This window comes from Haematobia irritans, chromosome 4 (assembly GCF_050003625.1).
Source record: "Haematobia irritans isolate KBUSLIRL chromosome 4, ASM5000362v1, whole genome shotgun sequence".
Lineage (NCBI taxonomy): Eukaryota > Metazoa > Arthropoda > Insecta > Diptera > Muscidae > Haematobia > Haematobia irritans.
The window spans coordinates 135861933-135883075 of NC_134400.1; the positions used below are offsets into that span (position 1 = coordinate 135861933).

At 34.6% G+C, this 21143-nt stretch overlaps 1 protein-coding gene across 14 annotated transcripts in view; it reads left to right on the forward strand.

Moving 5' to 3' along the window:
* The window catches only part of Gug (arginine-glutamic acid dipeptide repeats grunge), a 120579-nt gene that overhangs the window by 64633 nt on the left and 34803 nt on the right, over positions 1–21143 (forward strand). For 6 of the 14 annotated variants that reach the window (XM_075306444.1, XM_075306446.1, XM_075306445.1 and 3 more), the window contains exons 3-5: positions 108–260; positions 15753–15939; positions 16014–16090. In XM_075306444.1, coding sequence (XP_075162559.1) covers positions 198–260; positions 15753–15939; positions 16014–16090 — 327 coding nt within the window. In that variant the 5' untranslated portion in view covers positions 108–197. Of the gene's footprint in view, positions 1–107; positions 261–15752; positions 15940–16013; positions 16091–21143 lie in introns of those variants that run through there. The other 8 variants (XM_075306455.1, XM_075306448.1, XM_075306454.1 and 5 more) reach the window with 4 other exon arrangements.

Consider the following 21143-nt stretch of genomic DNA (forward strand, 5'->3'; position numbering starts at 1 on the left):
TTATCTTTCTCTCTGTCTCTCTTTATGCTTCAATTTTATTTTTGTCCTCTCTGTTACGATTGATTAATAATGAAAATGTGTGTTGTTTCACTTTTGTCTCATTGCAGAAAATTCTTGATTGCATTGATATAATATTTCATTTCAACGGGGGCAAAAAAAGGCTTAACACTGGACCGTAAACGTGTTTTTGAAGGGTAATGGCGGCCTCCACTCAAGGAGAAATTCGAGTGGGTCCCGGCCACCAGGTAAACGATGTCTATGTACGTACATAAATCACAAATTTCACGGTAACAATTCTCTACTCTTTTGTGATTAACTTCTTTGTTTTGTTTATAAATAACCATCCCTTTCCCCCCCCCCAACGAACCTTTTTGTAAAGTTGTTAATGCTTTTCTTTTCTTTAGTATATAGAAACATTAAAATTGATATAAATTTCATTGACAATTATATGAAAATATTTTGTAGAAACAAGTATCGAATTTATAAAACTTATTTGAAAATTAATTTATATTTTTTTATGTAGAAGAATTTTCGTATTGTATCATTGATCGATATTATGATTTTCGAGATTAGACCCTGTTTGAAGTATTTTAAGCAATGCATTTGTGGCAAAATAATTTTTTTTACATTCAGACAAAAGATTGTTTTGTATACAAAATTTTGCATCAACGATTTTTTGTTTATTATACCCAGAAAAGGAATATGATCATCCCAAACACGTTTCAAGACCATACTATTACTATTTCACGGAGAGCATGGAACATTTTTGTCGCAAAAATATTATTAGATACATAATTTCCAGGAATATAACATAGTTGCGACAATCACGTTACATGCAAAGACAATAAACTTGAGGAAGGTAGGACGTTGGCTTGCGTCATACCAAATGTTGCATTTACCATGTTAGTTCAATACATGTTTGTAATTTTTTTATTTGTTTTTCGTTTTTATTTTTTAATTGAAAAACCTAATTTTCTTAATGAAACAATGTTAAATTTTAGGCAACAACAAAAAAAAAATGACATTTTTCCCTTTATGGAAATTTATTACGTGCACTTAATTTCTTTTTATTTGCATTTTAATGTTATGTCAATACTTGTCGTATACGCGTTTGGTTCGAGTATGAAACTAACCCGGTAAATGGTTCGATCTCCTCAGTAGCTAATTTCCTATCTTCCTACAATTTATAATCTTTGGTTACATGTTCCTCATGTTAAAATAACATTATGCCCTTGGAAACATGTTTGTGGTGACCATATTCCTTCTCTGATTGTAATGATGATTCTTTAAGGCCAAGTAAAACTCTTTGGTCACAAATATTGTAATGTACCATAAACAAAGATTTATTTGCCTGCACCCAGAGAAGGAATATGATCACCTCAAACATGTTTTAAGAGCAAAATGTTATTTTTGGACGGGGAACATGTAACATGTTTGTCGCAACCATGTTATGTTCTCGAAAATTATGTACCTGATTTCGGCAATCACATATATGTTTCCCTAGAAAAAAACATGATTGCGACAAAAATGTTCCATGTTCATCATCCAAAAATAACATTTTGCTCTTGAAACATGTTTGAGGTTATCATATTCCTTCTCTGCGTGTGTATAGAAAATACTTTTACAAAAAATGGGTACTTCTTTGGTCTGTTACGAAGGCAAGAATTATTTCGTTGTGTGTATTAATCTCTGCGGTAGCGTATATTTACTATAAAAAAAATCAATGCTAGTTGCATTTAGTCACTACAACAACTTTCTTAGCCCTATTCGTGTGACACTCAGAAATCTCATAATCATACTAGGGGAGAATAAATCACCGCTGAAATCTGGATTTTTATTTAGTACCAGATTTAACTCTGTGGGCAATACATTTCCCGATTTCCATGTGTTGGTATATATGTTTGCTTGGGAGAGTATTTGCCATCAAATTCATCTGAAATTCTATATGTTTTCAAGTAACCCGACGAAGAATTTTCAAAAGAAACAATTAGATTATTTGATTCTTGGTGGTGGGTATAAAATATAATAAAATTGTTTATTTAAACAAGTATATACGGTCAAAAGTTCGGCCGGGCCGAATCTTAAATACCCACCACCAAGAATCAAATAATCTAATTGTTTCCTTTGAAAATTCTTCGTCGGGTTACTTGAAAACATATAGAATTTCAGATGAATTTGATGGCAGATACTCTCCCAAGCAAACATATATACCAAAACATTAAAATTAAGATAGTTTCATTAACTAATACGATATAATAATGCCCTTGTTTATTAGAACTTGCTGTAATCGGTGAGGCATAGAACAGAGTTGCCATATCGATTTTTTTCCATTGTGCCGTAATTGCAGACTTCAGTTCTTTGGGTGTTGTATATTACTTCGCAAATACCTTAGCGAATAATATGCCCCAGAGATCTTCTATAGGATTTAGATCGGGACTTAGCGCTGGCCAGTCCAGTAAAGGTATATCACGATACTTAAAAAAGTTTTTTGTGAGGCGTGCAACACGGATGGGAGCATTATCTTGTTGGAAAGTCCAAACTTCTCCATATAAGTCATCTGCAAAATCTATTAAATTGTTCTCCAATAAATCGACATATATCTTTGCGTTCATTGTAGTGGGGACAAAACCTTTTTTAGATTTTTCTCGTGCTCCAAAAACTGCCCATACCATAAGAGATCCACCCCCGTGGGTGCGTTTATAGCAAGTTTGGAAAGGGTACCGAGAATCTCGCCAATATTTGTGATGGCCATCAGGACCATCCAAATTGAATTTCTTTTCGTCGAAATACGAGCATTTTTATAGTGTTGTGTTAACCGCGGTTTAGGAATTTTATTTTAGTCCTATATCGTGCTTGATAATTTGCTGAATTCGTTGTGTAGCCACATTCAGACCCAATTCTACTTTTATTTCTCTGCAACTCATATTTTCATTGGCAGGAAGTTGGCGAATATGTCGCTTTGTCCTTTGGTCAACGGTTGCAATGCGCACACTGAGTTTAGCACAACCATAGTTTGTGGGATTTTTAAAAAAGTGTTAATCATATTGCGGTGTCGATTTGTGGCCGATGCAATTTCTCCAATTTTTTTTTGACAGCTAGGTCCATTCCGATAATTTTTCCGCCTTCTTCCTCTGAAAGTTCACTTCCTCGAGGTATTTTTCACTAAAGATTAAAAAATTTGCACTAAATTTCTTCTGAATGCATAAAAAGGGCATAAATGTAACTTACCCACAATCTATATTTATTATTCACAACGAAACTGTAATGATCCTGTGCACTCTTCAGCGAAAAAAATGTAAATGATGTACAATGCACATATATCAAATATTGAACTTCTAACTTTCATTACAAATTGCATATAAAAATCGCTAATGATAATCATAGCATAGAGGGTGATCGTTAAAAAGAAAAATTTTAGGTACCGTTATTTTTGTCCAAAAGAGAAATGAAACAATTTTTGGACATATATTTATTTTACAGTGGTACTTATGTGAAGACTCAAAATATTTTTTGCCAGATATTGAATTTCTGGCAAATCCGATAAAAACTGCGGTGTCTAGAATCCCAAAAAGTCAAATCAAGAGATTGGGCTACATGGGGGCTTATCGAAATGTGTATGGAATCACACCATATTCGGCACACTTATTTATGATCCCAAACTACCTATAGATTTTGAAATTCAGGCAATTTCACCACGGCACAAAATATATCTGTGGCTAGGCCTTTTAAATAGTGTGCTTTTCCACTTTACCAAATTCACCTCCGACGCAGAAAAAATTAGCAATTACTGGCATATATTGTTTTGCGATATGATATTTTATTTTTAAAAATAACATATCACTATTTATGGTGTTTTGTCGCATTAAATCCTGATCAAACGGAATGACAAATTTAATATACCCACCATACTAAAATAGACAGAGAAACAGATATTTTGTTTTTAATCACGAAAATACTTTTTAATTCAGTCGTGCAAATGACAATATTATGTACCAATGTAAATTATGAAATTAATGGAAGCAACCAATTAATTTCTTTGATTGCATATTTGAAGTAATAAACCTAAACAAACCACAAAAAAAAAAAACAAGTATATACGGCCGTAAGTTCGGCCAGGCCGAATCTTATGTACCCTCCACCATGGATTGCATTGAAACTTGTACTAAAGACTGACATCCACAATCGAATTACTTGGGTTGCGGTAACACTTGCCGATGGCAAGGTATCTTAAAACTTCTTTACACCGTCTTCTCAATTGTAAGTTAGTCCATACGGGGTATATTAAACAAAAAAAGGCCGATTAAATACGTATATAATTCAATGTGACATTTTCTATAGAAATCAAATTTTGACAAAATTTTCTACTCCAATAAAATGTTGACAAACTTTTCTTTAGAAATAAAATCTTGACAAAATTTTCTATAGAAATAATATTTTGGTAGATTATTTTTGGGGATCGGTTATATATGACTATAGACCGATATGGACCAATTTTGGCATGGTTGTTAGCGGCCATATACTAGCGCAATGTTCCAAATATCACCACGTACCAAATTTCAACCGGATCGGATGAATTTTGCTCTTCCAAGAGCTCCAGAGGTCAAATCTAGGGATCGGTTTAAATAGGGGTTATATATAATTAAGACCGGTATGGACCAATTTTTGCATGGTTTTTAGAGACCATATACTAAGACCACTTACCAAATTTCAACCGGATCGGGTGAACTTTGCTCTTCCAAGGGGCTCCGGAGGTCAAATCTGGGTTAATATGGAGGCTACATATAATTATGGACCGATGTGGACCAATTTTTGCATGGTTGTTAGAGACCATATACTAACACCATGTACCAAATTTCAGCCGGATCGGATGAAATTTGTTCTTCCAAGAGGCTCCGGAGGTCAAATCTGGTGATCGGTTTATATAGGGACTATATATAATTATGGACCTATATGGACCAATTTTTGCATGGTTATTAGAGACCATATACTAACATGATATACCAAATTTCAACTGAATCAGATGAATTTTGGTCTTCCAAGAGGCTCCGGAGGTCAAATCTGGGGATCGGTTTATATGGGGGCTATATATAATTATGGACCGATTTCGACCAATTTTTGCATGGTTGTTTGAGGCCATATATTAACACCACGTACCAAATTTCAACTGTATCAGATGAATTTTGGTCTTCCAAGAGGCCCCGGAGGTCAAATCTGGTGATCGGTTTATATAGGGACTATATATAATTATGGACCAATGTGGACCAATTTTTGCATGGTTGTTAGAGACCATATACTAACACTATGTACCGAATTTCAGCCGGATCGGATGAAATGTGCTTCTCTTTGAAGCTCCGTAAGTCAAATCTGGTGATCCGTTTATATCAGGACTGTATATAATTATGGACCTATGTGGACCAATTTTTGCATGGTTGTTAGAGACCATATAATAACACCATGTACCAAATTTCAGCCGGATCGGATGAAATTTGCTTCGGCTCCGCAAGCCAAATCGTGGGATCGGTTTATATGGGGGCTATATATAATTATGGACCGATGTGGACCAATATTTGCGTGGTTGTTAGAGATCATATGCTGACACCATGTACCAAATTTCAGCCGGATCAGAGACCATATACAAACACCATGTACCAAATTTCAACCGGATCGGATGAAATTTGTTTCTCTTAGAGGGTCTGCAAGCCAAATTTGGGGGTCCCTTTATATGGGGGCTATACGTAAAAGTGGACCTATATGGCCCATTTGCAATACCATCCGACCTACATCAATAACAACTTCTTGTGCCAAGTTTCAAGTCGATAGCTTGTTTCGTTCGGAAGTTAGCGTGATTTCAACAGACGGACGGACGGACATGCTCAGATCGACTTAGAATTTCACCACGACCCAGAATTTATATACTTTATGCGGTCTGAGAGCAATATTTCGATGTGTTACAAACGGAATGATAAAGTTAATATACCCCCATCCTATTGTGGAGGGTATAAAAATCACACGGACAATATCCGATGCTGAAATTATACGAAAATGTTAACTACCCATGTAATATGAATTATCTATGTGATCAATCGCAGAAATACTATTTATAATGGAATCCTAAGGAAACAACTGGTAACAGTATCATTATTGCAATAACTAGTAAAAATTTAAAAAAAATTTAAGACAGAAATCTAATATTTACGTTCAATATTTTATCCATACCATAAACAGAGGATAAATTTACAAATCGCACAACATCGAAAATATGATGAAGAAGCCCATTTATATTTCATTGTGTTCCCAGTATTATGCCAACAATTGTGTACACAATTTTATTTGGAAGATTACCCTGTAGGAAATTGATTTAATTTTAAGCAAACAAAAGCTCAAAAGCTAAATTTCCATGCATAGGTCTGTACAAAGTTCATGTTTCAGTGCAAAATAAAAATTGCAGATACATCTTTTCTTTGCAAATCCCATCATTTATTGGAGGGAATGCTCCAAAACATAAATTCAATGCGTTTTTTGTTCTCTAAAATAAAATAATGAAGTAACCGTGAAGGAAGTATTGATTTTCTCCCGTGAAATTCCAACTTAACTAATATCGGCCTTAAATTACTATTCAGTTTATAATATTTACGAGAAGAAATAAATTGAATAAGTTACTGGTGGATTATTTGTTAGGTAAGGTTAGGTTAGGTGGCAGCCCGATGTATCAGGCTCACTTAGACTATTCAGTCCATTGTGATACCACATTGGTGAACTTCTCTCTTACCGAGTGCTGTCCGATTCCATGTTAAGCTCAATGACAAGGGACCTCCTTTTTATAGCCGAGTCCGAACGGCGTTCCACATTACAGTGAAACCACTTAGAGAAGCTTTGAAACCCTCAGAAATGTCACCAGCATTACTGAGGTGGGATAATCCACCGCTGAAAAACTTTTTGGTGTTCGGTCGAAGCAGGAATCGAACCCACGACCTTGTGTATACAAGGCGGGCATGCTAACCATTGCACCACGGTGGCTCCCTATTATTTGTTAAAATTAAAACAAAAGTGACCTCATGAAATTCCTACAGGGATAATGTTTCTTCCTTCACATACACATATACACTTGAATAAAAAGAAACAATTAGCCATTTTAATTGATTGCAATTACAAAGCAATACATTGACATACAATTAATAATATCTTTTGAAATAAGTACATAATGAATATGGACAGTCATATACTGATAATAATTATGTTCTTCGTGAAGTGTATTAAAATTCTTGTCATTTATTTAATGGAATTTAATTTTGTGCAGATATCATGGATAATAAATAATTAACCGACATTATTAAGTGATAAAATATTTTTTTGTTTAGTTATTGATATGGGGGAGACATGTTCTTGCCACGATTGGTGTTTTTGTAGGAAATATGTTACATGTCTATGCATTACATAGTGCGTAAAATATTAAGTTGATTTTTATTTTTAATGGAAAGCTATCAACATGTAATGTCTGCTTATATTTTTAACGTAAACGTAAATAGAAAAATACAACCAAATGTATTTTTGTATAAAAAAAAAATATTTTGGGACCAATTAATTCGTTAATTACACACAATTTTTTTTCTAATTCAATCACAAAGTTATTGATCCAATTAATTTTTTAATTGAAATGTTTTCAATCAAAGAAATTATAGTATCTATTAAAAAATTATTGAAAGTCGATTAAATTTTTTTTGATCCAAATAAAAAATTAACTGATACTATTAATTTTTGTATAAACAAAAATATTTTGGGACCAATTAATTCGTGAATTACATACAATTTTTTTCTGATTCAATCACAAAATTATTGATCCAATTAATTTTTTAATTGAAATGTCTTCAATCAAAGAAATTATAGTAAAGGGTGATTCTTTTGAGGTTAGGATTTTCATGCATTAGTATTTGACAGATCACGTGGGATTTCAGACATGGTGTCAAAGAGAAAGATGCTCAGTATGCATTGACATTTCATCATGAGTAGACTTACTAACGAGCCACAACGTCGAATTTTCAGTGAATGGGCCCTAGAAAAGTTGGCAGAAAATCCGCTTTTTTATCGACAAATTTTGTTCAGCGATGAGGCTCATTTCTGGTTGAATGGCTACGTAAATAAGCAAAATTGCCGCATTTGGAGTGAAGAGCAATCAGAAGCCGTTCAAGAACTGCCCATGCATCCCGAAAAATGCACTGTTTGGTGTGGTTTGTACGCTGGTGGAATCATTGGACCGTATTTTTTCAAAGATGCTGTTGGACGCAACGTTACGGTGAATGGCGATCGCTATCGTTCGATGCTAACAAACTTTTTGTTGCCAAAAATGGAAGAACTGAACTTGGTTGACATGTGGTTTCAACAAGATGGCGCTACATGCCACACAGCTCGCGATTCTATGGCCATTTTGAGGGAAAACTTCGGAGAACAATTCATCTCAAGAAATGGACCGGTAAGTTGGCCACCAAGATCATGCGATTTGACGCCTTTAGACTATTTTTTGTGGGGCTACGTCAAGTCTAAAGTCTACAGAAATAAGCCAGCAACTATTCCAGCTTTGGAAGACAACATTTCCGAAGAAATTCGGGCTATTCCGGCCGAAATGCTCGAAAAAGTTGCCCAAAATTGGACTTTCCGAATGGACCACCTAAGACGCAGCCGCGGTCAACATTTAAATGAAATTATCTTCAAAAAGTAAATGTCATGGACCAATCTAACGTTTCAAATAAAGAACCGATGAGATTTTGCAAATTTTATGCGTTTTTTTAAAAAAAAAAGTTATCAAGCTCTTAACAAATCACCCTTTATCTATTAAAAAATTATTGAAAGTCAATTAAAAATTTTTTGATCCAATTAAAAAATTAACTGATACTATTGATTTTTCATTCAATTAACAAATTTGTTGAATTTTTTTCTGTGTAGGACTGTGTAGAAAAAAATATCACCAACAGTTAACAGAAGTAAAATACAAATATCTTTTCTCAGGTTAGCTTTACCTGGAAAATGTTCCGATTGTCGGTTTTGTATAAAATCCCATTTTCCGTGGACCGGTAGATGTTTTTAATATCATAAAAACCGATTTTCGTTTTTTTTTCAGTGTAAACTGAAATAAGAAAACATCTGCGCTTCCAATTTGTTTCTGAACACTTCCAACATATTATTATTCCAAGATGTGAAAGAAAATACGTCGGTTTTCTAAAAAAAAAATCCCAGAGATATTTCAATCAAATATAAGCAAATCGTGTTTATTCAATTAGGAGCGTATATTTTGTCAACAAAATCTATGATATTTCTAACGTTATTATTATTCGACTTAATTTGGTGTATCTTTCTGTAGAAAATGAGGTCTGTTTGTGAATATTTTGAAAAACAACAATTTTTAGTTGTCTTCAGCACCATAGTTCACAATATTCACAAAAAGCAAATGGAACCAAAAAATAAAAAAAAAATCCAACATTTTAATGTTTATCCACGCTATTGTTACCGCAATTACAACCAAGGAATTTTTACATTAAAACATTGAAGTATTTTTCATTCATTTATATTAAATTATGCGTTTTTGCTACTTTTGGGAAAAAAACCGGTTGGACCGGTTATTTAATTTTCAAAACACCGCCCACCGGTTTTAAAAAATGGACCGGTTTTTTAGAACCAAGAAAAATCGACTTTCAAAAACACCGTTTTTTTATCACTCTAGTGAGCACGTGACACGAAATTGTCGTGACTCACGCGTGAGCCGTGAGTCACGCTGATGGCAACGGCGAGAGTGTGCGTGATTAACAAAGCACATGTCGTGTGTGAGCGTGAGTCCCGAAAATAATTTCTTCGTTAGTGAGCGTGAGCAACGAATTTCGGAAAAATACGCTCACAAAAATAATCCCGCCCACGGACATAAAACGCTTACGAGTTGAAATTCATTTACAATTTTAGTGACATCTGGGATGTTAAGAGTTTAATAACGCTCACGATTTTAATAATGCTCATGTTTTTAGACACGTCCCTAAGGTAAATTACTCATAAAATTATTCGTGAGACACGACATTTTTCGTGAGTCACGATATTTATCATGATTCACGGTATTTTTCGTGAGTCACGACATTTTCATGCGTTAATGTGCGTGAGTACAAATTTTCTTTTCGTGAGTGTGCGTGAGTCCTTCAAAACACTATCGTGCGTGAGTGTGCGTGAGTAAGATTTTTCCGTCGTGAGTGTGCGTGAACGTGAGCAAAATATTACTCACGGGCACACCTCTACTCCATAGTACGGTTGTAAAAGTTCGTTACTTATGCAGCACTAACAGAGCTTCATGAAAATGGAAGTAAGTCAGGTAAAAAGGCGATGTCATTTTTTTTTTTAATTTTTAATTAAAAATTTATTTCAAACAATCAATCTTTTAATCAAACTAAACACACAAAGTCAGTTAAGAAAGTAATTGAAAATAGTTACGTTTTTAATTAAAAAATTTATTGAGGTTTGTAATCAATATCAATAAAATTTTTAATTGAATCAATTAAAGAATTAATTGAAATTTGCTCATGAAATCAATTATTTTTTTAATCAAGTATTTATTTATGCCCAATTAAAACTGTGATTGATACTATCATTTTGGTGATTGAAGACATTTCAGTTGAAAAAATTAATTGAATCAATTTCGTGATTGAGTCAGAAAAAAAATTGTATTAAACGGAACCAATAGTTCATCCAATAAACAGAGCATTTGCAAATTTAATAAATATACCTCTCAAATGCAACATATATACCTTTACTATAACAATACTTAAGAATGGTTGATATTTTCAATCAGCTTATCTATTTTATATACCTACAATTTTACAATTTAAGGGTTTCGTTTTCCTTAAGTCACATCCTTTTTCCTATCATTTATACTCATTTTATCTCATGGTGTAATTGTAACAATCCTATAAATTTAGTAATTTGCATTGGCTACTAAATCATACACTAACGGGAGAAATAGACTAACATATACAGTGAAACCTCCGAGAAGTGGACATCCACGGTCACCTAAATTTTCTCCATTGGGAGGTGTCCAGTTATGAGAGGTTAACTTTAATGTCCTAATATATCAAATGTCCCCAGACAACTCTCCACTTTTCAGAGTGTCCAAGTTTGAGAGGTTTCACTGTACCACTAATGAAGAAAATTCTTTCGGTCTTTTTGAGCTTGATTTGAATCCGGTTAAGCTGTCATTTGATAACTTATATTCGTCGTTAAGTTAGGTTAGGTATAGTGGCAGCCCGATATTTAAGGATCACTTAGACAATTCAGTCCATTGTGATACAACAATGGTGAACTTCTCTCTAATCACTTAGTGCTGCCCGATTCCATGTTTAGCTCAATGAGAAGGAACCTCCTTTTTATAGCCTTTAAATAAATAACCGTGAAAGATGCGATGCCTCTTATTTCATTCACATTTGCGGAATTGAGTTTCCTGTAGGAGTATCCGGAAATTCGTCATCAGTACAAGTTTTTCTTTTAAATCCCATTCCCTTTCAAAACGTACACAGCAATCCCCGCTTAACCCTTTCACGACAATAATCGTTATTCACGAAAATGTTCGTGACGCGACAATTCGCATGATTCACGAAAATTTGTGAGTGAGGAACAACTCACGATGGACTCATTAGCAAAGTAACCAAAATAAAATATGGTTCACCAGCGAACCGTCAAACAATAGACGCTAGTGAAATTTTGAGCGTGAGTATTAATTTTATAGTGAACGTGAATATGTCTGTGAGTGTGATTTTTTTTAACATGAATGTGAATTTTTTTCGTGAACTTAAATTTTTTCTTCAGCGTGATTACGAAGAAATTTTAATCACGCACATTCACGAACAGAATGTGATTTTCACTCACGCACGTCATATTTTGTTTTAGTCCCATTCATGCACATTCACGAGATTAAGTTTAAATAAGGTTGTAAAATAGTATTAGGCAAAAATGTTATATGGAATCACAAAACACTACATTATTGTAAAGTAGAGATTGTATAGGTTTCTGAAAATCGCATAGGAGTTGGAAAAATATTTCGACGACTTTGAGATTTCAAGGAATTTGACCCAGTTTTCGCGAAGATGATTTATTTTTTAAAATTCCGATTTTCTGGCACAATATTCCTCCACCAAATTAGCAATTGTCCTGAGGATAGCCTTTCGAAATAATTTACAGCAAATCGCAATTTTAATATAACAGGTTGGCTGATAAGTCCCCGGTCTAATATAGAAAAACACATTTTTTTTTGTCAAAATAAGTTTTTATTCTTCTACATAGTTCCCTTCAAGAGCGATACAACGATTATAACGACCTTCCAATTTTTTGATACCATTTTGGTAGTACTCCTTCGGTTTTGCCTCAAAATAGGCCTCAGTTTCGGCGATCACCTCTTCATTGCAGCCAAATTTTTTCCCTGCGAGCATCCTTTTGAGGTCTGAGAACAAGAAAAAGTCGCTGGGGGCCAGATCTGGAGAATACGGTGGGTGGGGAAGCAATTCGAAGCCCAATTCATGAATTTTTGCCATCGTTCTCAATGACTTGTGGCACGGTGCGTTGTCTTGGTGGAACAACACTTTTTTCTTCTTCATATGGGGCCGTTTTGCCGCGATTTCGACCTTCAAACGCTCCAATAACGCCATATAATAGTCACTGTTGATGGGTTTTCCCTTCTCAAGATAATCGATAAAAATTATTCCATGCGCATCCCAAAAAACAGAGGCCATTTCTTTGCCACGCTTCGGAGACGGTTCACCGGTCGCTGTCCACTCAGCCGACTGTCGATTGGACTCAGGAGTGTAGTGATGGAGCCATGTTTCATCCATTGTCACATATCGACGGAAAAACTCGGGTGTATTACGAGTTAACAGCTGCAAACACCGCTCAGAATCATCAACACGTTGTTGTTTTTGGTCAAATGTGAGCTCGCGCGGCACAGAGCTTCCGCATATCCAAATATTGATGAATGATATGACCACCACGTTCCTTTGATATCTTTAAGGCCTCTGCTATCTCGATCAACTTCATTTTACGGTCATTCAAAATCATTTTGTGGATTTTTTTGATGTTTTCGTCGGTAACCACATCTTTCGGGCGTCCACTGCGTTCACCGTCCTCCGAGCTCATTTCACCATGCTTGAATTTTGCATACCAATCAATTATTGTTGATTTCCCTGGGGCAGAGTCCGGAAACTCATTATCAAGCCAAGTTTTTGCTTCCACCGTATTTTTTTCCTTCAGAAAACAGTATTTTATCAAAACACGAAATTCCTTTTTTTCCATTTTTTTCACAATAGCAAAAGTTGCTTCACAAAAGACGCTCTATCTCACAAACTAATTGACTTACAGACGTCAAATTTTGACACGAATCATTTGAAGGTTGGTACTATATAAAAATAATATCCATTTAATACTAGCGACGCCATCTATGTGTCAGACCGGGGACTTATCAGCCAAACTGTTAAATGTAAGATTTTATTTATTGAACAAATTTATGTGACCGAACTGGTTTAATTTTTCTCGACGACTTCTTCTCTCCAGAAAATCACAAAACTAAAATCAAAAACGAATTCAATGATAATGGAACAAAAACCGAGTCATACATACAGGAATGATCAATAAACAAAATATAAAGGATCCTATTCACGAAACAATTTAATATCCAATTTGCGTTTTTGAACTCGTTAACCAGAACTCTGATAAAAGTGTTATCAAAGCTAAGCTTTCGATTATTCAGGAAGCAAACAATTCTATCAATGTTTACTCACGAACATTTTCGTGACTCACCCGTGAGTCATGCTGAAGGCAACGACGTGAGTGTGCATAAGCGTGATTAACAAACCAAATGTCGTGAGTGATCGTGAGTCACGAAAAGAATTTCTTCGTGAGTGTGCCTGAGCAATGAATTTCGGAAAAATACGCTCACGAATATAATCCCGCCCACGGACATAAAACTCTTACGAGTTGAATTCATTTACAATTTTAGTGACACCTGGGATGTTAAGAGTTTAATAACGCTCTGGATTTTAATCATGCTCATGTTTTCAGACACATCGCTAAGGTAAATTACACATAAAATTATTCGTGAGTCAAGGTATTTTTCGTGAGTCACGATATTTTCGTGCGTGAGTACAAATTTTCTATTCGTGAGTGTGCATAAGCGTGGGTCCTACCAGACAATATCGTGCGGAGTAAGATTTTTCCGTCCTGAGAGTGCGCGACTTAAATATTACTCACGTGTCGGTATTTCGAAAAATAATAAAAATTAATCCAGTTTTTCTTCGTGGTGGGTTCACTGTTTTTTTCAGCGTAGTTAAAGGCTAACGGAGCTACATGAAAATTGCCGTAATTGTAACAAAATATATAAATTCTATTAAACAAAAACATATATAGGAACCTTGGGAAGGAAGGAAGGAAAAACTAACACGCAGAGAAGGAATATGATCACCTCAAACATGTTTCAAGAGCAAAATGTTATTTTTGGATGGTGAACATGGAACATTTTTGTCGCAATCATGTTCTTTTCTAGGGAAACATATACGTGATTGCCGAAATCAGGTACATAATTTTCGAGAACATAACATGGTTGCGACAAACATGTTACATGTCCCCCGTCCAAAAATAACATTTTGCTCTTAAAACATGTTTGAGGTGATCATATTCCTTCTCTGGGTGAAGAACTTTGTAATTTTGTTATTAAAATTTTTTGGCCAACTAACTGAGATAGTGCTAATGAGGTGAAGTTAATTATTTTTATATTAAAAATGAAAAATAAATGCCGATTCAGGAATTCGGCAATTAAGCGTGAAAGTTATCTGTATGCACCCAGAGAAGGAATATGATCACCTCAAACATGTTTGAAGAGCAAAATGTTATTTTTGGGTGGTGATCATGTGACATGGTTTTCGCAACCATGTTATTTTCTCGAAAATCATGTATCTGATTTCGGCAAGCAGGTTATATTTGACGAGAAAATAACATTTTAGTGACAAACATGTTACATGTTAACCATACAAAAATAACATTTTGCTCTTGAAACATGTTTGCGGTGATCATATTCCTTCTCTGCGTGTGGTTAAATATGCGGAGAATGCTGTATTTTTTTTTTTTATGTGAAATTTTATATATTTTATACGATGACAAATTTATATAAGTTTGCGTTGGTCTTTGAAAACATTTGCATTTTGTTAATCAATCGAAACTAATTTTATTCTTATACACATATATCTTTTTAGACAGCTCTGTAATGTAATGTCCTCTCGCGCTTTTGCAGGATTATCTTAAACTTTAATTCTAAATTTAGTTCCAAAGTATTCAATTTGTAGTTTCAAAACCATATCCAAACATCATCAACCAATTTTGCTTCATTATAAATCTAACTGAATTAATGTATAGTTATCATCTTTTTGCATATATTTTGTTTTCCCGTAACGACATTTTATTAATTTCCACTAATTATCATTTTTTTTTCCTTTGCCATATGTCATTCCACCATTACCCCGCTACTACTACTGCTACCACCACCAACCACCACAACCAACACCAAAATACCATCCAAAAAATCTTCCTACTACCATCCAAATGATCAATCAAACAATTGACCAACAACTACTACTATTTCTCCTACTCCATCCATACGCACTACTTCACAAATAAAAAAAAAAAACATTCACCTATAATAATAATTAAAACCAATAATAAACACTACAACGACAAAAAAACAACAAAAGGCAAAACTGCCCGATTATAATCCAATTTCAAGCTTCCCCGTTGATAAGGAAAACGACGAAAGAGAATTAGAAATTCCAAGATGGAGTCCAGGTGCTATGGCAGATGGAGATCTTTTAATGTTCTTGCGTGCAGCTCGTTCTATGGCTGCATTTCAAGGTAAATATCCACCGGAAGAAATACTAAAAAGTAATGACACACACACTCTATACCCTTCTGACATAAGGTCCTAATCAATTCTTTTGTTTTTCCATTTTTTTCAGGAATGTGTGATGGTGGTCTAGAAGAAGGAATTGTTGCAGCAACACGTGACGATACTACAATTAATGCACATGATGTTGTAAGTACCTATTATCTGTGATACTAACAGAATATCATCGTACACCAATAATTTTTTTTATATGTATGAGTAAATTCTTTATTGTCACCATTGTGTCATGATATCTATGTTGAATGTTGTTGCAAGTCCGGCAATAATAATATGAAACATATTTTTGATTTTTGTTCAATAAAATATGTTAATATTAAAAGAAAGCTCTAGAAACTTAAAGAAAAACATACAAGCGAAAAAGCCTATTTAGACTTTTACATATACATAAAAATCATAGCAAACGATGATAGAACAGTTTTTGCCTATAGTGATACATTTTTGTTTTTGGGATAAATAATCTTTCTCTCACGATAGAATTAGGATTTATCAACAAATGCAAAAACATATCACGCCTTTAGTTATAAAGGGTGATTCTTTTGAGGTTAGGATTTTCATGCATTAGTATTTGACAGATCACGTGGGATTTCAGACATGGTGTCAAAGAGAAAGATGCTCAGTATGCTTTGACATTTCATCATGAATAGACTTACTAACGAGCAACGCTTGCAAATCATTGAATTTTATTACCAAAATCAGTGGCAGAAAATCCGCTTTTTTATCGACAAATTTTGTTCAGCGATGAGGCTCATTTCTGGTTGAATGGCTACGTAAATAAGCAAAATTGCCGCATTTGGAGTGAAGAGCAACCAGAAGCCGTTCAAGAACTGCCCATGCATCCCGAAAAATTCACTGTTTGGTGTGGTTTGTACGCTGGTGGAATCATTGGACCGTATTTTTTCAAAGATGCTGTTGGACGCAACGTTACGGTGAATGGCGATCGCTATCGTTCGATGCTAACAAACTTTTTGTTGCCAAAAATGGAAGAACTGAACTTGGTTGACATGTGGTTTCAACAAGATGGCGCTACATGCCACACAGCTCGCGATTCTATGGCCATTTTGAGGGAAAACTTCGGAGAACAATTCATCTCAAGAAATGGACCGGTAAGTTGGCCACCAAGATCATGCGATTTGACGCCTTTAGACTATTTTTTGTGGGGCTACGTCAAGTCTAAAGTCTACAGAAATAAGCCAGCAACTATTCCAGCTTTGGAAGACAACATTTCCGAAGAAATTCGGGCTATTCCGGCCGAAATGCTCGAAAAAGTTGCCCAAAATTGGACTTTCCGAATGGACCACCTAAGACGCAGCCGCGGTCAACATTTAAATGAAATTATCTTCAAAAAGTAAATGTCATGGACCAATCTAACGTTTCAAATAAAGAACCGATGAGATTTTGCAAATTTTATGCGTTTTTTTTTTTAAAAAGTTATCAAGCTCTTAACAAATCACCCTTTATATCTGAAAACTCATATTTTTAAAATTAATATGTTGTTAAAACTGACTAAATCTCTCTTGAAACCAAATGATTAAAACGCTAATAAAATTTAAAATAGTTTCGGCAAATCGTCCTCATCACACCGAAGACCGATTGGTGGCCGATTATCGGTTTTTGGCTGAATGCCGCCCACTGCCATTGGCGGGCTAGGAAATTTCTCTGAAATTCTTGACTCAAATATTTCAAATGAAAACAGTTGGAGTGATTAATAAAATTATGTGTACAGTGAAAAAAATCTTGCCCAGTTCCAAAGATTTTAACTTTACAGTAGTGATTTTTGTATTGCTTTTGATGTTTTCGATGTTTGATGTTTCCCTTAGGAAACATTATCAAGCCAAGTTTTTGCTTCCACCGTATTTGTTTCCCTTCAGAAAACAGTGTTTTATCAAAACACGAAATTCCTTTTTTTCCATTTTTTTTCACAATAACAAAAGTTGCTTCACAAAAGACGTAAAATATCGTAAAATAAAGGACAAAAATCCGGTTGATTCTCGGAATTAAAATGTGGGTATTCTAGCCATATTTCCCCATAGAGAGCAATCATATGTACGGGAGCAACAATTTATCAGACTTGACGATGCTATTAATTGTACTCCTTGCGCAAAATTTGAGAGATATCAGGATAAAACTCTGTCTTCTAGAACCATATAACTGCATATCGGGCGAAATATATATTGAAGATATATCCAAATCTAAACTGATTTCTTCCAAAACAAACTTGTGCAAAATTTCACGTAGGTTGGAGTTAACCTGCGATCTAGACTTTAATTACAAAATTGTGTTCACAGACAGACGGACATGGTTAGATCGGCTCTGATTCTGACACTGAGCAATATTGTTAAAGGGAGCCACCGTGGTGCAATGGTTAGCATGCCCGCCTTGCATACACAAGGTCGTGGGTTCGATTCCTGCTTCGACCGAACACCAAAAGGTTTTTCAGCGGTGGATTATCCCATCTCAATAATGCTGGTGACATTTCTGAGGGTTTCAAAGCTTCTCTAAGTGGTTTCACTGCAATGTGGAACGTCGTTCGGACTCGGCTATAAGAAGGAGGTCCCTTGTCATTGAGCTTAACATGGAATCGGGCAGCACTCAGTGATAAGAGAGAAGTTCACCAATGTGGTATCACAATGGACTGAATAGTCTAAGTGAGCTTGATACATCGGGCTGCCACATAACCTAACCTAATATTGTTAAACACACCTTGTGTCTATCTCGTCTCCTTCCATATGCACTAATTTAAAATACTCTGTTCCATAGAATGGCGCAGGGTATACAAAATTAAAAATATTTTTCTCAAAACACAGTAATAGAATTTGAATGTAGAGGTGTGCACGTGTGTAATACTGTACTCATGGTCACGCTCACCTAGGACGAAAAACTTTTACTCAGACACGATATATTTGGTAGGAGTCACTTTCACGAACTCTCACGAAACGTTAATCAGTACTCACGCACGAAAATCTAAAGGCTCACCTCCGCACACTCACGAGTGTAAAATTTTTATTCACGAATACTCACGATCGGAAAGTCGTTACCCACGAAATCTGTGGTCGCATACATTCTCGTGGCTCACGAAAATTGTCCCAACTCAGAAAAGAAAATTTACAGTGACCCACACTAAAGAAAATTTACCGTGACCCACAATTGAAACGTTTTTAATTGTTGAAATTTACTTTTTGCGTGTGATTAGTTAAAAACACTTCGCCGGCGACATAGTTGTTATTAGATATATGATCAATTCTATTATTGTCAGAATAATTTAGCTGACAACGTTAGCATTGAAATCGAGGGCGTTATTAAACTTTTAATATCATAGGTGTGGCTAAAATTGTAAGCGAATTCAATCCGTAAGAAATAAAATTTTGACACAATTTTCTATAGAAATAAAATTTTGACAAAATTTCCTATAGAAATAAAATTTTGACAAAATTTCCTATAGAAATAAAATTTTGACAAGATATCCTATAGAAACAAAATTTTTGCAAAATTTTCGCAGAAATAAAATTTTTATAAAATTTTCTGCAGAAAAAATTGTTGGCAAACCTTTCTATAGAAATAAAATTTTACAAAATAATTTTTTTTAGAAATTTTAAAAAAATTGTCCAAATCGGTCCATATTTAAAAATACGTATACTTTTACAATAGTCTTTAAATTGGATATTATGTAATTTTAGCACCTTTCGACTTCGAAAAATACATTTTTATTATTTATCATCCCTGCTTTGGATACATCTCACCTTAGTCGCAGAGTTCCTCGATCTGGCTACAAGCTGAAGTACTAAAGCGTATAACATAAAAATGGATGAAATCACAATAAATTGTTACAACAACAAGAATACATTTAGGAAAAAATCTTAAATTTGAGTTTTGAATTCTTGATACTAGGATGTATTCTTTTGAATGTATTCGTTTTTTTCCGCATATTTTTTCATGATATCAGAGGCCTTTAAAAACGTTTTAATGACAACTTAAATGTCCATATTCAGACCCAACTTCAAATAGAAATAAAAGATTTTATTAATTTTGATTTTTTTCCAGACTTTTTAAAGCCAAGTTGACCTTAAGTCCAACAAAATTTTCTTTCATGTAAAGATAAGTCGTATCACTTAACGATAAGGACAAAACGAATTTATTGAAAGGTTCATTGCTTTTTGGACAAGGGAAAAAACTGTATATCAGATAAATGTGTGCTCAATGCTAAGTTCGCATTCCTAGTTTATAATATACGATGACTTTGATTGGTCATTACTTTTAGGTAGCCCCATTAATAAAACGGTTTGACTACTTGACCTCGTGGAGCAACAATTTTCATTTGATCTATATAAACCGATCAAGAATGAATGAAGCTTATGTACAGTGAGGAGCAAAACCAAGTGCATGTTTTCACCTTTGCAATCTTTATTAAATAGAAAATGTCTGGTTAAGTGCCCAAAGATTGGACCGTTGATGACTCTAAATATGTTATATGTTCATGCGAAACAAAAATAAACCGTTTTCCATCCGATGCAAAAGCACATTACTGGTAACGATCTCCGAATATTATTGATAATGACCTGGTAACGGCAAAGTCTCCAAAATCACCACGTCATGCAAACCGTTAAACATGGAGGGGGGAAGACTCATGGTATGGGGATGATGACACACTTGGCCGCTGGTTAATAATAAGGAATCATCATGTAAAAAGAGACTACCTTGATATTTTGCAATCAAATTTCCCCAACCTTTGGCGAGGTTTGCGCTTACCTTGAGGATCAAGTTGTTTTTCAACAAGACATCAAACCCAAACATACTTACAGAATAGTAAAGAAATGGTTGTCGGGGCAAAGTTCTTAAAAGCTCAAATGTGGTTGCCAATGCCCCCATCTCAATCCTATTGAATATTTATGGTCTCTAGTTAAAAGGCACTTGAGATTACACTAAAGAGCACCAAAAAATAAAATGCGATCTAGAGCCAAATTTAGAAATTTAGTCGGATATTCCAAAATAAATAATAGAAGTATGTCAAGACGAGTTAAAACCATGATTAGAAACAAATAACTATAGACTAAATACTAAAACATTTGATTTTAATGTATTATACATAAAGTGCAAAACTGGATACAGGCTAATTTTTTATTTTATGGCGATTTCGATTGGAAAAAAAGGTGCAACATTCTCGAAATTGATTGCAACATATCAAAGA